Genomic DNA, 17961 nt, shown 5'->3' with positions numbered 1-17961 from the left:
TTAGAGAAGACCACCCAAATTGTATTATGTTTCAGGCCACACAAAATCTGGATTGGTCGCTTGGTTTTACTAAATGAGATACCTGGGTGTTTTGCTAGTACTTATTTTTCTACATTTAGTAATAAATAATTTATATGCGTAAACAAACACTGAGTAGAAACTAGAGAATCCCTAAATCATTCTAAAATCAATGCATTGGTGATTATAGAGAACTGGAACTTCCTGGCAGCCAGTATATTTCAATATTAATATTAGTGAATGCTCTAAAACTGGAACTCAGATACTGACTTCAGTTCAGTTCAAGTCTGCAAGCCTTTGTGAAATGCCTACTATGTGAGATGAAGGTGTTGGTCCAGGTTTTTTTTTTTTTCCCCCCCAGAAAGTTTGAATTCAGTTTCAGTCATTTGAAATTAATTGCCTTAACGGTGATATATTTTTAGTTCCTTGGAACCATAATAGCAGTTCTCTTTAAAGAAATAAGAAATTGGAGCCAATGTGATAAATATGATTAAATGCCAAGGAACCACAATGATAAATTTTTGGCACCAGTCATTTGATGTCCTCTGAAACAAAGAGACTTGTCAGTCTGCCAGTGCTAGGAGTTTCAGTGCAGAGGATATAAAATGAAAAGTATCCTTTATCTTTTTTGTAAATAGTTTCATAGATGATGGCCATGGGTAACTTAGGGGTAACTATTTTTCAAACCAAGAAACCCTATATTGAAAATGAACTACTTCATGTTCATCATTTCATCATTCTCTTAAAATGTGTCATTAAATCAGTGTCAAGTACTTGTGTTTGAGAAATATTAATAGAATTCCTAAAAGACATGTCAGTATATAATGACATATACTGATAAATGTGTTGAAGAAGGACACATTCAGAGAAGGAAAGAGACTGATGGTTGGGGGAGTGCTATTTTAGAAAGGCTGTACTGCCTTCCTAGCTATTCCTTGAATGCGCCAAGCATATCCCCATCTCAGGTCCTTTGCACTTGCTATTGCTTCTGCCTGGAATGCTTTCCGAGAATTGCATCAGTTATTTTTCGCACTTCACTCCAGGCTCTGACCACCCTGTCGAAAGTAGCATCTTCTACCACTCTATTCCTTTTCCCTCTTCTTCATGTGTTCCTCACCATCGGACCTTGGGAACTGAAGAGACTCAAAGAAATTCTTTGATAAATCCTTAGCTGTCTGAACTCTTACTACTTGCCCTCTGAAATTCAGGAATTGAAGATTTTAAAACTCTCTCTCTCTTTTTTTTTAATTTTATTTTTTGGCCGTGCCATGTGGCATGTGAGATCTTAGTTCCCCCACCAGGGATCGAACCCATGCCCCCTGCGTTGGAAGCACGGAGTCTTAACCACTGGACCACCAGGGAAGTCCCCAAAACTGTCTCTTGCTATTTGATCTGGATATATCCAAATCAGGAACCAAGTAATTTTGTATAGTAAGGGATACTTGTTTCTTTGTAGCACTTGTCTTTGATTTGCTTGTCTTTCTGCCTGTTTATCTACCTGTCTTCCTCACTAAAACGTTAGTTGCCTGGTGGCTGGGACTTTGTTTTTTTCACTGCTGTATCTTCATCACCTGGAACAGTGCCTGGCATCAATTCTCAGTAAATATGTGTTGAATAAATGTGTTAATACATGAATGAATCCCTCTGACCCAGTATCATCTAAATTTTAATTTTAAAAATATGTGATTATATGGAAAAGGCTTATTTCACATTATTAAGTTTTAAGAAGCAGGATATGGGATTATATACACAGTATGATTTACATTTACATTTAAAAATTTTTGGATCTTTGCATGTGTTTATTTATTCATTCATTCCTTGAAAGAAAACTTATTGAGCATCTCCTATGTATCCATTCTTTGTTATGTATTCTAAGTCATCTACAGTTTCATGAGAAGACAGATACTGAAATAACAGTAAATGAATGCCATCTTTCCCCTTGCACTGCTCTTCAGCTATGTTGATCTTTCAGTTTCTCTCACTAACTTCTTTGCACAGGTTATATCATTATGTGCTTAGTATCTGTCTCCCTCTGTATTGTAAATTCTGTGAGGCTAAGGACCATGATACCATTTAATTATCAATACCTAGCTCAATGCCTAATATATAGTAGGTACTCAATAAACATTTGTTGGGTGAATGAATGAATGAATGAATGAACAAACGATTAGAAGAATTGTTCCTACATAGTAGGAACACCATATCTAATCTTTAATGGAAGTTATGGGAAGTAAATTTCAAGCTACGATCTAAAGAATGAGGAGGAATTAGCAAGTGAAGAAGACCAGGCAGAGGTTCTGGAGCTAAAGCTTAGATTTTATCCTAAAAGCAATAGAAGAGTTTTAAGCAAAAAAGTGGCATTATCAAACCAATTTTCACTGGTGTTAGGAACACACTGTATGGGCAGTGCTAGACCAGAGAGATTGGTTGGGAGACTTTAGTGATAGATGCCCGTGGCCTATGTTTGGTTCTCGGCCATGCAGAAAGAGAGACGTGGATACATTTGAGAGATTTTTAGAAGGCATAATCAGTGACTGGGGATAGCGAGGGAAAGGGAACAGTTAAGTATTATCCCAAGCCTTTGCCTTAGGTAGCTAAGAGGATCCTAGGGCCTTTCACTGAAACTGGGGACTCAGAAGGAAGAACCACTTGAGGAGAAAAGAGCCTGAGGTACCCTTGAGCCCTATCTAATTGAGGCTGAGCATTAAGGACTTGGTTAAACAGCTGAATTTTCTAGATACAGATACTTAGAAAAGTGCCTGAAAAGAAATAATCAAAATGTTAATTTGGAACTCTAGTTATATTTCTAAACTTTTCTTATTAAGTTTTGGTTTTCATTATTAGTGTGTTTTATGAAGGAAAAATAATAAACTTAAAAAAATTATATTAAGATCTGCTGTAGGAAACACTGTACCAAAAACCACAAAGGACAAAAAGCTAAGACCTCCTTAGGTAAAATACAGGCTATTTTCAGTGAAAATAAATGAGTGGTCCTGAATAGAAGTCCATTGTGCAAGGGGTTCACCATTATGGTATGTGTGTGTTTTGCGGTGTCATTTGAAAATTTAACCTTATCGGTCAGAAAAGGTCTGCTAGAGGCAAAGATTGTTTCTTATTCATTCATTTATCAGCCCTCAGCACAGTCCCTGGCATTTACTAATGGCTCAAGTGAAAGCTATTATTTTAGCTTTGTTATTAATTCATTTATTTTTATTTATATCACTATTCACCACATTTGTTTATACAGTGATGTTATTTGTGTCATCTTGGTTTTTAGGTAGATTGGGGTCAACTGGACTATTTAGTTGTTGACATGCCACCAGGAACTGGAGATGTGCAGTTATCAGTCTCACAGAATATTCCTATTTCAGGTAACTCTTTTTTTTTTTTTTTTTTTGTAGTAAAATGGCTTCACAATGTTTTGTTAGTTTCTGCTGTACAATGAAGTGAACCAGCTATATGCACACCCTTATCCCCTCCCTATAGGAACTCCCTCCCACCCCCCCCCCCCCGTCCCACCCATCTAGGTCGTCACAGAGCACCAAACTGAGCTCCCTGGCTATATAAGGTTTCCACTAGCTATCTATTTTACACATGGTAGTGTATTTATGTCAAACCTAATCTCCCACTTCTTCCCACCCTCCCCTTACCCCTGTGTCCACATGTCCGTTCTCTACGTCTACATCTCTATTCCTGCCCTACAAATAGGTTCATCTGTACCATTTTTCTAGATTCCATGTATATGCGTTCATATACGATATTTGTTTTTCTCCTTCTGGTTTACTTCACTCTGTATGACAGACTCTAGGTCCATCCACATCTCTACAAATGACCCAATTTCATTCCTTTTTATGGCTGGGTAATATTCCATTGTATATATGTGCCACATCTTCTTTATCCATTCATCTGTCAATGGACACTTAGGTTGCTTCCATATCCTGGCTATTGTAAATAGTGCTGCGATGAACATTGTAGTACATGACTCTTTTTGAATTGTGGTTTTCTCAGGGTATATGCCCAGCAGGAGATTGCTGGGTCATATGGTAGTTCTATTTTTAGTTTTTTAAGGAACCTCCATATTGTTCTCCCTAGTGGCTGGATCAATTTACATTCCCACCAACAGTGCAAAGGGTTCCCTTTTCTCCACACCCTCTCCAGCATTTATTGTTTGTAGATTTTTTGATGCTGGCCGTTCTGACCGGTGTGAGGTGATACCTCATTGTAGTTTTGATTTGCATTTGTCTAATAAATACTGATGTTGAGCATCTTATCATGTGCCTCTTGGCCATCTGTACGTCTTCTTTGGTGAAATGTCTATTTAGGTCTTCGGCCCATTTTTTAACTGAGGTGTTTGTTTTTTTGATATTGAGCTCCATGAACTGTTTATATACTTTGGAGAGTAATCCTTTGTCCATTGATTCATTTGCAAATATTTTCTCCCAAACTGAGGGTTGTCTTTTCATCTTGTTTTTGGTTTCCTTTGCTGTGCAAAAGCTTTTAAGTTTCCTTAGGTTCCATTTGTTTATTTTTGTTTTTATTTTCATTACTCTAGGAGGTGGGTAAAACAGATCTTCCTGTAGTTTATGTAAAAGAGTGTTTTTCCTATGTTTTCCTCTAAGAGTTTTTTTTTTTTTTAACAACTTTATTGGAGTATAATTGCTTTACAATGGTGCGTTAGTTTCTGCTTTATAACAAAGCAAATCAGCTATACATATACATATATCCCCATATCTCCTCCCTCTTACGTCTCCCTCCTACCCTCCCTATCCCACCCCTCTAGGTGGTCACAAAGCACTGAGCTCATAACCCTGTGCTATGCGGCTGCTTCCCACTAGCTATCTATTTTACTTGCGGTACTGTATATATGTCCATGCCACTCTCTCACTTCGTCCCAGCTTACCCTTCCCACTCCCCGTGTCCTCAAGTCCATTCTCTACGTCTGCATCTTTATTCCTGTCCTGGCCCTACGTTCTTCAGAACCATTTTTTTTTTTTTTTTAGATTCCATATTTATGTCTTAGCATACAGTATTTGTTTTTCTCTTTCTGACTTCACTCTGTATGACAGACTCTAGGTCCATCCACCTCACTACAAGTAACTCAATTTCGTTTCCTTTTATGGCTGAGTAATATTCCATTGTATATATGTGCCACATCTTCTTTATCTATTCATCTGTCGATGGACACTTAGGTTGCTTCCATGTCCTGGCTCTTGTAGATAGAGCTTCAGTGAACATTGTGGTACATGACTCTTTTTGAATTATAGTTTTCTCAGGGTATATGCCCGGTAGTGGGATTGCTGGGTCGTACGGTAGTTCTATTTTTAGTTTTTTAAGGAACCTCCATACTGTTCTCCATAGCGGCTGTATCAATTTACATTCCCACCAACAGTGCAGCGTAAGAGGGTTCCCTTTTCTCCACACCCTCTCCAGCATTTATTGTTTCTAGATTTTTTGATGGTGGCCATTCTGACTGGTGTGAGGTGATACCTCATTGTAGTTTTGATTTGCATTTCTCAAATGATTAATGATGTTGAGCATCCTTTCATGTGTTTTTTGGCAATCTGTATATCGTCTCTGGAGAAATGTCTGTTTAGGTCTTCTGTCTGTTTCGATTGGGTTGTTTGTTTTTATTATATTGAGCTGCATGAGCTGCTTGTATATTTTGGAGATAATCCTTTGTCAGTTGCTTCATTAGCAAATATTTTTTCCCATTCCAAGGGTTGTCTTTTCGTCTTATTTATGGTTTCCTTTGCTGTGCAAAACTTTTAAGTTTCATTAGGTCCCATTTGTTTATTTTTGTTTTTATTTCCATTTCTGTAGGAGGTGGGTCAAAAAGGATCTTGCTGTGATATATGTCACAGAGTGTTCTGCCTATGTTTTCCTCCAAGAGTTTTGTAGTGTCCAGTCTTATATTTAGGTCTTTAATCCATTTTTTTTTTTAATTTTTTTTTTTTTAATTTTTATTTATTTATTTATTTATTTCCGGCTGCATTGGGTCTTCGTCTCTGTGCGAGGGCCCTCTCCAGCCGTGGCAAGTGGGGGCCACTCTTCATCGCGGTGCGCGGGCCTCTCACTATCGCGGCCTCTCTTGTTGCGGAGCACAGGCTCCAGACGCGCAGGCTCAGCAGTTGTGGCTCACGGGCCCAGTCGCTCCGCGGCACGTGGGATCCTCCCAGACCAGGGCTCGAACCCGTGTCCCCTGCATTAGCAGGCAGACTCTCAACCACTGCGCCACCAGGGAAGCCCCTTTAATCCATTTTGAGTTAATTTTTGTATATGGTGTTAGGGAGTGTTCTAATTTTATTCTTTTTCATGTAGCTGTACAGTTTTCCCAGCACCATTTATTGAACAGGCTGTCTTTTCTCCATTGTATGTTCTTTCCTCCTTTGTCATAAATTAGGTGACCATATGTGCATGGGTTGATCTCCAGGCTTTCTCTCCTGTTCCATTGATCTATATTTCTGTTTTTATGCCAGTACCATACTATCTTGATTACTGTAGCTTTGTAGTATAGTTTGGAGTTGGGGAGCCTGATTCCTCCAGCTCTGTTTATCATTCTCAACATTGCTTCGGCTTTTCGGGGTCTTTTGCGTTTCCATACAAATTGTAAAATTTTTTGTTCTAATTCTGTGAAGAATGCCATTGGTAGTTTGATGGGGATTGCACTGAATCTGTACATTGCTTTGGGTAGTATAGTCATTTTCACAATATTGATTCTTCGAATCCAAGAACATGGTATATTTCTCCATGTGTTTATGTCATCTTTGATTTCTTTCATAAGTGTTTTATAGTTTTCTGATTACAAGTCTTTCTCCTCCTTAGGTAGGTTTATTCCTAGGTATTTTTTTCTTTTTGTTGCAATGGTAAATGGAAGTGTTTCCTTAATTTTTCTTTCTGATTTTTCATCATTAGTGTATAGGAATGCCAGATTTCTATGCATTAATTTTGTATCCTGCAACCTTACCAAATTCAATGATTAGTTCTAGTAGTTTTCTAGTGGCATCTTTAGGATTATCTGTGTATAGTATCATGTCATCTGCCAACAGTGACAGTTTTACTTCTTCTTTTCCAATTTGTATTCCTTTTATTTCTTTTTCTTCTCTGATTGCCATGGCTAGGACTTCCAAAACTATGTTGAATAAGAGTGGCGAGAATGGACATCCTTGTCTTGTTCCTATCTTAGTGGAAGTGCTTTCAGTTTTTCACCATTTAGTATGATGTTTCCTGTGGGCTTGTCATATATGGCTTTTATTATTTTTAGGTAGGTTCCCTCTGTGCCCATTTTCTGGAGATTTTTTATCATAAACGGGTGTTGAATTTTGTCAAAAGGTTTTTCTGCATCTATTGAGATGATCATATGGTTCTTATTCCTTAATTTGTTAATATGGTGTATCACGCTGATTGATTTGCATATACTGAAGAATCCTTGCATTCCTGGGATAAATCCCACTTGATCATGCTGTGTGATCATTCTAATGTGTTGCTGGATTCTGTTTGGTAGTATTGAGGATTTTTGCTTCAATGTTCATCAGTGATATTGGTCTGTAATTTTCTTTTTTTGTGATATCTTTGTCTGGTGTTAGTATCAGGGTGATGGTGGCTTCGTAGAATGAATTTGGGGGTATTACTCCCTCTGCAGTTCTTTGGAGGAGTTTGAGAAAGATGGGTGTTAGCTCTTCTCTAAATGTTTGATAGAATTAGCTTGTGAAGCCATCTGGTCCTGGACCTTTGTTCATTGGAAGATTTTTAATTAACTTTTTCAATTTCATTACTTGTGATAAGTCTGTTTATATTTTCTAATTCTTCTTGGCTCAGTCTTGGAAAATTGTATCTTTCCAAGAATTTGTCCATTTCTTCGTGGTTGTCCATTTTATTGGCATATAGTTGTTTGTAGTAGTCTCTTATAATCCTTTGTATTTCTGAAGTGTCAGTTATGAATTCTCCTTTTTCATTTCTAATTTTATTGATTTGCATCCTCTCCCTTATTTTTCTTGTTGAGTCTGTCTAAAGGTTTATCAATTTTGTTTATCTTCTCGAAGAACCAGCTTTTAGTTTTATTGATCTTTGCTATTGTTTTCTTCATTTCTGTTTTATTTATTTCTGCTCTGATCTTTATGATTTCTTTCCTTCTACTGTCTTGGGGTTTTCTTTGTTCCTGTTTCTCTGGTTGCTTTAGGTGTAAGGTTAGATTGTTTATTTGAGATTCTTCTTGTTTGTTGAAGTGAGAATGAATTGCTATAAACTTCCCTTGTGTAACTGCTTTTGCTGCGTCCCATACGTTTTGGGTCGTCGTGTTTTTGTTGTCATTTGTTTCTATGTATTTTTTAATTTATTCTTTGATTTCTTCAGTGATCTCTTGGTTATTTAGTAGCACACTGTTTAGTCTCCATGTATTTGTGTTTTTTACAGTTTTTTTCCTGTAATTGATTACCGATCTCATAGCGTTATGGTCAGAAAAGATGCTTGATTCAATTTCAATTTTCTTAATTTTTCCGAGACTTGATTTGTGACCCCAGATGTGATCTATCCTGGAGAGTGTTCCGTGTGCACTTGAGAAGAAGTGTATTTGGCCACTTTTGGGTGGACAGTCCTATAAATAACAATTAAGTTCATCTTGTTTAATGTATCATTTAAAGCTTGTGTTTCCTTATTTATTTTCTGTTTGGATGATCTGTCCATTGGTGAAAGTGGGGTGTTAAAGTCCCCTACTATGATTGTGTTACTGTTGATTTCCCCTTTTATGGCTATTAGCATTTGACTTATGTATTGAGGTGCTCCTATGTTGGGTGCATAAATATTTATAATTGTTGTATCTTCTTCTTCGATTGATCCCTTGATCATTATGTATTGTCCTTCCTTATCTCTTGTAACAGTCTTTATTTTAAAGTCTATTTTATCTGATACGAATATTGCTACTCCAGCTTTCTTTTGATTTCCATTTGCAAGGAATATCTTTTCCATTCCTTCACTTTCAGTCTGTATGTGTCCCTAGGTCTGAAGTGGGTCTCTTGTAGACAGCACATATACCGGTCTTGTTTTTGTATCCATTTAGCCAGCCTGTGTCTTTTGTTTGGAGCAGTTAATCCATTTACATTCACGATTATTATCGATATGAATGTTCCTATTACCATTTTCTTAATTGTTTTGGGTTTGTTTTCATGGGTCTTTTTCTTCTCTTGTGTTTCTTGCCTAGAGAAGTTCCTTTAGCATTTGTTGTAGAGCTTGTTTGGTGGTGCTTAATTCTCTTAGCTTTTGCTTGTCTGAAAAGCTTTTGATTTCTCTGTTGAATCTGAATGAGATCCTTGCTGGATAGAGTAATCTTGGTTGTAGGATTTTCTCTTTCATCACTTTAAGTATATCCTGCCACTCCCTTCTGGCCTGCAGAGTTTCTGCTGAAGAATCAGCTGATAACATCATGAGGATTTCTTTGTATGTTGTTTTTTGCTTTTCCCTTGCTGCTTTTAATATTTTTTCTTTGAATTTAATTTTTGTTAGTTTGATTAATGTGTGCCTTGGTGTGTTTCTCCTAGGGTTTATCCTGTATGGGACTCTCTGCACTTCCTGGACTTGGGTGACTATTTCCTTTCCCATATTAGGGAAGGTTTCAACTATAATCTCTTCAAATATTTTTTCAGACCCTTTCTTTTTCTCTTCTTCTTCTGGGACCCCTATAATTTGAATGTTGGTGCGTTTATTGTTTGCCCAGAGGTCTCTGAGATTGTCTTCAATTCTTTTCATTCTCTTCCCTTTATTCTGCTCCTTGGCAGTTATTTCCACCATTGTCTTCCAGCTCACTTATTCGGTCTTCTGCCTCAGCTATTCTGTTATTAATTCCTTCTAGTGTATTTTTCATTTCAGTTATTTTGGTGTTCATCGCTGTTTGTTTGTTCTTTAGTTTTTCTAGATCTTTGATAAACATGTCTTGTATTTTCTCAATCCATGCCACCATTCTATTTCCGAGATTCTGGATCATCTTTACTATCATTACTCTGAATTATTTTTCAGGTACGTCACCTATTTCCTCTTCATTTATTTGGTCCTGTAGGTTTTTACCTTGCTCCTTCATCTGTGACATATTTTTTTGTCACCCCCCCCCCTTTTTTTTTGATGGGTGGGATAGTGTTCCGGTCTTACTGCTTGTTTGGCCTGAGGCTTCCAGCACTGGAATTTGTAGGCTGTTGGTTAGAGCTGGGTCTTGGTGCCGAGATGAAGACCTCCGGGAGACCTCACTCAAATGAATATTCCCTGGAGTCTGAGGTTGTCTGTTAATCCGGTGGTTCGGGCTCGGAGCTCCCACCGCAGGAACTCTGGCCCAACCCTGGGCTCACAAACCAAGATCCCGCAAGCTGTGCGGGGCGGCAAAAAAAAAAAGAAAAGAAAAAACAGGAGCAGAACAATAACAAAGAGTAAAAAATAAGATTAGAAAACTAACGGATATGTTAGAAAGAATAAAAAAATAAAAATATAGTTGAAACAACAAGCAGAAGGTAAAACAGAGCCACAATAGTAAAAAAAGAGGGGAGGAAAAAAAAAGCCAGAAAAGGCCTTGGCTGTGGGGGGCAGGGCTTAGGCGGGGGGTGGGGTTTAGGCAGTGTGCGGGGCCTATGCTTAGGACCCATGGGGCTGGAAAAGGCTCTGGGGGTGGGGTAAGGGGTGGGGCTTAGGCTCAGTGCAGCAGGAGGGGCCCAGGAGTGCCTCTGGCCTTGGAGGTTGGAGGACCAGGTCCAGGACCCCAGCAGGTTCACTGGCCCCGAGTGGGCGGGGGAAACTCTATGCGCATTCCCCCCGATCCTCTGATCCCTAAGGGCCCCTTCCCATTGGCGTTTCTTCTTCTCCACATTCCCCCCCCCCCATGCCTCTTGGAGCCATGCGGCCAGAGGAGGCCCAAGGAGGCAGAGGACCAGGCCTGGACCCTCATAGCTGGAGGGGGCCTTGCAGAACGAAGGACCAGTCACAGGAGCCCAGCAGGCTTCCCGGGGCCTGAGTGGGCAGGGGAAACGCTAAGCGCACTCCCCGCTGATCCTACAAGCTCCCCAGGTTCCCCAGGGGGTCCCGTGTGGGAACCCCTCCCCCCTCCCAGCCACCCCTCAGGGGCGCCGGTCCTGTCTGGACTCCAGACTCCACTTCTCCTCTTCCCTCACTCCCCCCACATCCTACCCGGTCACTCAGGGGTTCCTCCCCGTCTCCTTGGGCATCAAGATCCCCATCAGCGTCCGCAGGTGCCCTAGTTTTGGGGAGATGCGAACTCCGCATCTTCCCATGCCGCCATCTTGACTCTGCCCCCCTATTTCAGGTAACTCTTAAAGTTTAAATTAATTTATGCTATCTTTGATGTTTTGTTATTGCCATACATTTTAAAACACACTCCATGACAGGCAAACATTTTTATGTCTTAAAAAACATTAAAATTTTTAAATTAAAAAACATATAAATTTACCTTTAGAGATCTGATTCATGAACTAAATTTTTCAAAATATTGCCAGAATGAACATGTTTACAAAACAGACACTTTGAAAAGGTGGTGATGTATATCTGTGTTCTAGAAAAGAAGCAGTGCTTAAGTATTATTTAGGTAAAACATGGCTGTTTGGTTCATAGCTCTCCAGCACTTATAGCATGGTGCCTGATATGTGGCAGGCACTCAGTAATAATTTATTGAGTAAATGCTAAATAAGAATATATATTGGGAAAATTTGGCTTTTTGTTAAATACAACTACGGGAAAATTTTATATCCTGCTAATTAGTTAATGTTAAAGTTGAGAGCAGTAAACATTAGTTTACATCAAATGCACAATACTTCAGTATGGTAGTGGATATCTTTTTTATGCTATGGATTTTAATATTAGTATTAGCTTTTATGTTGAATCTGTTTCTAAGGATTTTCCTAGATCCCAATGGAGAAATAGTTGTAAATCTCTCTTATATACATATGAGGACTTTGGGGGAAATAATGCAATTTTTAAATGTCTTTTTAAATCAGTTATTTATTGGTAATAAATAACCAAGAGATATCACTGACAATCATCAAAAGGTTTAGAAAATAAGTATTTGATAATATATACACATTGTTTGGAAATATGATTATAATGTCACTAATAATTATGTGTATTTTTGCTGTTTTAGATAGATTTATAACCTTTCTGAAGTCTGAGGCTTTTTCTTTGTTGAGGCAAATTGTAAAGCATGAGATGGGAGTAAAGTGAAGTAACATAGGAAAATAATTCATCTTTTTTGTAGTAAGTGTTCTATATAGTCTGCTTTTTTTTTTTTAAGTAGTTTTGGGACTTTTGTATTTTTAAATATTAAGAATGGTCACTAAGGCAGGCGGCGGCAAAGAGCCTGAGCGGGAGGCCTCCCCAGGGCCTCACCCGGCTGCCTGGTAGCCCAGGAGAAGGAGGAAGGAGAGAGGAGGCTCATGGATGTGGCAGCCCCTGGCCACGGTGGGGAGAGATACTTGAGACTCCTGGTGGTGGCCGCATGCAGCCCCTGGTGGCTGCTGACTTTGCTGCTAGAGTGCACCTGCTGGCCGGTGGGTCCTGAAGTCCAGGCCACCTGGCGGCTGCCGGACTGCCACGCACTCTTCTTGTTCTTCCTGATGGTGGTGCGGGCAGGCCGCTCAAAGCCACCAAAATCCAGGTGCGTGAGCACCAGCAGCTCGTCAAAGATGTTCTGCAAATTCTCCCCAGCAGGCAGGTACAGGCAGTTCTTGGAATACTGGGCTGAGGAGATCACGCCCAGTCTGAACTCCCCTGAGTGGCTCTTGAACTTGAACTTGCCGAAACGGGCGTTGTCGATTCGCAGGAAGTTCTTCGTGGACTGAACGAGCTGCAGGTTCCTCTCCTGGAAGTTCTCCGGATCAGCTGTGTGGCTGACAAGGTCTTGGTGCTCTGGGCAGGTGTCAGGGCTGAGCCTCGGAGGTGGGAAACTTGAGTTCAGGACATTGGGCCACCAGAGACCTCCTGGCCCCACATAATATCAAACGGCGAGAGCTCTCCCAGAGATCTCCATCTCAACGCTAAGACCCAGCTCCACTCAACGACCAGCAAGCTCCAGTGCTGGATACCCCATACCAAACAGCTGGCAAGACAGGAACACAACCCCACCCATTAGCAGAGAGTCTGCCTAAAATCATATTAAGTTCACAGACACCCCAAAACACACCACCAGACATGGTCCTGGCCACCAGAAATACAAGATCCAACCTCATTCACCAGAACACAGGCACCAGTCCCCACCACCAGGAAGCCTACGCAAGCCACTGAACCAACCTTACCCACTGGGGCAGACACCAAAAACAATGGGAACTACAAACCTGCAGCCTGTGAAAAGGAGACCCCAAACACAGTAAGTTAAGCAAAATGAGAAGACAGAGAATTACAGAGCAGTTGAAGAAGCAAGGTAAAAACACACCTGGCCAAACAAATGAAGAGGAAATAGGCAGTCTACCTGAAAAAGAATTCAGAGTAATGATAGTAAAGATGGTCCAAAATCTTGGAAATAGAATGGAGGAAGTACAAGAAACGTTTAACAAGGACCTAGAAGAACTAAAGAGCAAACAAACAGTGGTGAACAACACAATAAATGACATTAAAAATTCTTTAGAAGGAATCAATAGCAGAATAACTGAGGCAGAAGAACGGAGAAGTGACCTGGAAGATAAAATAATGGAAATAACTACCATAGAGCAGAATAAAGAAAAAAGAATGAAGAGAAGTGAGGACAGTCTCAGAGACCTCAGGGACAACATTAAACGCACCAACATTCGAATAATAGGGGTCCCAGAAGAAGAAGAGAAAAAGAAAGGATCTGAGAAAATATTTGAAGAGATTATAGTTGAAAACTTCCCTAATATGGGAAAGGAAACAGTCAGTCAAGTCCAGGAAGCACAGAGAGTCCCATACAGGATAAATCCCAGGAGAAACACGCCAAGATACAAGCTATCAAAAATTAAATACAAAGAAAAAATATTAAAAGCAGCAAGGGAAAACAACAAGTAACATACTACAGAATCCCCATAAGTTTAACAGCTGATCTTTCAGCAAAAGCTCTGCAAGCCAGAAAGGAGTGGCAGGACATATTTAAAGTGATGAAAGGGAAGAGCCTACAACCAAGAGTACTCTACCCAGCAAGGATCTCATTCAGATTCGACGGAGAGATTAAAACCTTTACAGACAAGCAAAAGCTAATAGAATTCAGTACCACCAAACCAGCTGTACAACAAATGCTAAAGAAATTTCTCTAGGCAGGAAACACAAAAGAAGAAAAAGACCTACAGTAACAAACCCAAAACAATTAAGATAATGGTAATAGGAACATACATAATGATAATTACCTTAAATGTAAATGGATTAAATGCTCCATCCAAAAGACATAGACTGGCTGAATGCATACCAAAAAAAGACCTGTATATATGCTGTATACAAGAAATACACTTCAGATCTAGGGACACATCCAGACTGAAAGTAAGGGGATGGAAAAGAGATTCCATGCAAATGGAAATCGAAAGAAAGCTGGAATAGCAATTCTCATATCAGACAAAATAGACTTTAAAATAAAGACTAGTACAAGAGACAAAGGAGGACACTACATAATGATCAAGGGATCAATCCACAAAGAAGATTTAACAATTGTAAATATTTATGCACCCAACATAGGAGCACCTTAGTACATAAGGCAAATGCTAAGAGCCATAAAAGGGGAAATCAACAGTAACACAATCATAGTAGGAGACTTTAACACCCCACTTTCACCAATGGACAGATCAACCGAAATGAAAATAAATAAGGAAACACAAGCTTTAAATGGTACATTAAACAAGATGGACTTAATTGATATTTATAGGACTTTCCATCCAAAAACAGCAGAATACACTTTCTGATCAAGTGGTCATGGAACATTCTCCAGGATAGATCATATCCTGGGTCACAAATCGAGCCTTGGTAAATTTAAGAAAACTGAAATCGTATCAAGTATCTTTTCCGACCACAATGCTATGAAACTAGATATCAATTACAGGAAAAAAGTGTAGAAAGTACAAACACATGGAGGCTAAACAATACACTACTAAATAAACAAGAGATCACTGAAGAAATCAAAGAGGAAATCAAAAAAGACTTAGAAACAAATGACAATGAACACACGATGACCCAAAACCTATGGGATGCAGTAAAAGCAGTTCTAAGAGGGAAGTTTATAGCAATACAATCCTACCTCAAGAACCAAGAAAAATCTCAAATAAACAACCTAACCTTACACCTAAAGAAATTAGAGAAAGAAGAACAAAAAAACCCAAAGTTAGCACAAGGAAAGAAACCATAAAGATCAGATGAGAAATAAATGAAAAAGAAGTGAAAGAAATGGTAGCACAGATCAAAAAAACTATAGCTGGTTTTTTGAGAAGATAAACAAAATTGATAAACCATCAGCCAGAATCATCAAGAAAAAAGGGAGAAGACTCAACAGAATTAGAAATGAAAAAGGAGAAGTTAACAACTGACACTGCAGAAATACAAAGGATCATGAGATGTTACTGCAAGCAACTATATGCCAATAAAATGGACAACCTGGAAGAAATGGACAAATTCTTAGAAAAGTACAACCTTCCGAGACTGAACCAGGAAGAAATAGAAAGTATAAACAGACCAATCACAAGCACTGAAATTGAGACTGTGATTAAAACTCTTCCAACAAACAAAAGTCCAGGACCAGATGGCTTCACAGGCAAATACTATCAAACATTTAGAGAAGAGCTAATACCTATCCTTCTCAAACTCTTCCACAATATAGCAGAGGGAGGAACACTCCCAAACTCATTCTACAAGGCCACCATCACCCTGATACCAAAACCAGACAAAGATGTCACAAAGAAAGAAAACTACAGGCCAATATCACTGATGAACATAGATGCAAAAATCCTCAACAAAATACTAGCAAACAGAATAGCACGTTAAAAGGATCGTACACCATGATCAAGTGGGGTTTATCCCAGGAATGCAAGGATTCTTGAGTATATGCAAATCAATCAATGTGATACATCATATCAACAAATTGAAGGAAAAAAACCATATGATCATCTCAATAGATGCAGAAAAAGCTTTTGACAAAATTCAACACCCATTTATGGTAAAAACCCTCCAGACGATAGGCATAGAGGGAGCTTACCTCAACCTAATAGAGGCCATATATGACAAACCCACAGCCAACATCATTCTCAATGGTGAGAAACTGAAACCATTTCCACTAAGATCAGGAACAAGGCAAGGTTGCCCACTCTCACCACTGTTATTCAACATTGTTTTGGAAGTTTTAGCTACAGCAATCAGAGACGATAAAGAAATAAGAGGAATCAAAATCAGAAAAGAAGAAGTAAAGCTGTCACTGTTTGCTGATGACATGATACTATACATAGAGAATCCTAAAGATGCTACCAGAAAACTACTAGAGCTAATCAATGAATTTGGTAGAGTAGCAGGACACAAAATTAATGCACAGAAATCTCTTGCATTCCTATACAGTAATGATGAAAAATCTGAAAGAGAAATTAAGGAAACACTCCCATTTACCATTGCAACAAAAAGAATAAAATACCTAGGAATAAACCTACCTAAGGAGACAAAAGACCTGTATGCAGAAAACTATAAGACACTGGTGAAAGAAATTAAAGATGATACAAACAAATGGAGAGATATACCATATTCTTGGATTGGAAGAATCAACATTGTGCAAATGACTATACTACCCAAAGCAATCTACAGATTCAATGCAATCCCTTATCAAAGTACCAGTGGCATCTTTCACAGAACTAGAACAAAAAATTTCACAATTTGTGTGGAAACACAAAAGACCCCAAAAGCCAAAGCAATCTTGAGAGAGAAAAATGGAGCTGAAGGAATAATGCTCCCTGACTTCAGACTATACTACAAAGCTACAGTAATCAAGACAGTATGGTACTGGCACACAAACAGAAATATAGATCAATGGAACAGGATAGAAGGCCCAGAGATAAACCCACACACATATGGTCACCTTATCTTTGATAAAGGAGGCAAGAATATACAATGGAGAAAAGACAGCGTCTTCAATAAGTGGTGCTAGGAAAACTGGACAGCTACATGTAAAAGAATGAAATTAGAACACTCCCTAACACCATACACAAAAATAAACTCAAAGTGGGTTACAGACCTAAATGTAAGGCCAAACACTATAAAACTCTTAGAGGAGAACATAGGCAGAACACTCTATGACATATATCACAGCAAGATCCTTTTTGACCCACCTCCTAGAGGAATGGAAATAAAAGCAAAAATGAACAGTTGGGACCTAATGAAACTTAAAAGCTTTTGCACAGCAAAGGAAACCATAAAGAAGATGAAAAGACAATCCTTGGAATGGGAGAAGATAGTTGCAAATGAAGCAACTGACAAAGGATTAATCTCCAAAATATACAAGCAGCTCATGCAGCTCAATATCAGAAAAACAAACAACCCAATTCAAAAATGGGCAGAAGACCTAAATAGACATTTCTCCAAAGAAGATATACAGATTGCCAACAAACACAGGAAAGGATGCTCAACATCACTAATCATTAGAGAAATGCAAGTCAAAACTACAGTGAGGTATCACCTCACTGTAGTCAGAATGGCCATCATCAAAAAATCTACAAACCATAAATGCTGGAGATGGTGTGGAGAAAAGGGAACCCTCTTGCACTGCTGGTGGGAATGTAAATTGATACAGCCACTGTGGAGAACAGTATGGCAGTTCCTTAAAAAACTAAAAATAGAACTATCATATGACCCAGCAATCCCACTACTGGGCATATACCCTGTGAAAACCACAATTGAAAAAAGAGTCATGTACCACAATGTTCATTGCAGCTCTATTTACAATAGCCAGGACATGGAAGCAACCTAAGTGTCCATTGACAGATAAATGGATAAAGA

At 39.0% G+C, this 17961-nt stretch overlaps 1 protein-coding gene across 1 annotated transcript in view; it reads left to right on the top strand.

Moving 5' to 3' along the window:
• NUBPL (NUBP iron-sulfur cluster assembly factor, mitochondrial) overlaps positions 1-17961 on the top strand; it is a 243628-nt gene that overhangs the window by 177025 nt on the left and 48642 nt on the right. Inside the window, exon 7 of the mRNA XM_068546417.1 lies at positions 3296-3389. Coding sequence (XP_068402518.1) covers positions 3296-3389 — 94 coding nt within the window. The remainder of the gene's footprint in view (positions 1-3295; positions 3390-17961) is intronic.

Source organism: Eschrichtius robustus, chromosome 1 (genome assembly GCF_028021215.1).
Source record: "Eschrichtius robustus isolate mEscRob2 chromosome 1, mEscRob2.pri, whole genome shotgun sequence".
Lineage (NCBI taxonomy): Eukaryota > Metazoa > Chordata > Mammalia > Artiodactyla > Eschrichtiidae > Eschrichtius > Eschrichtius robustus.
Note: the sequence above shows the minus strand (reverse complement) of the source record. Positions and strands in the feature narration are given on the sequence as shown.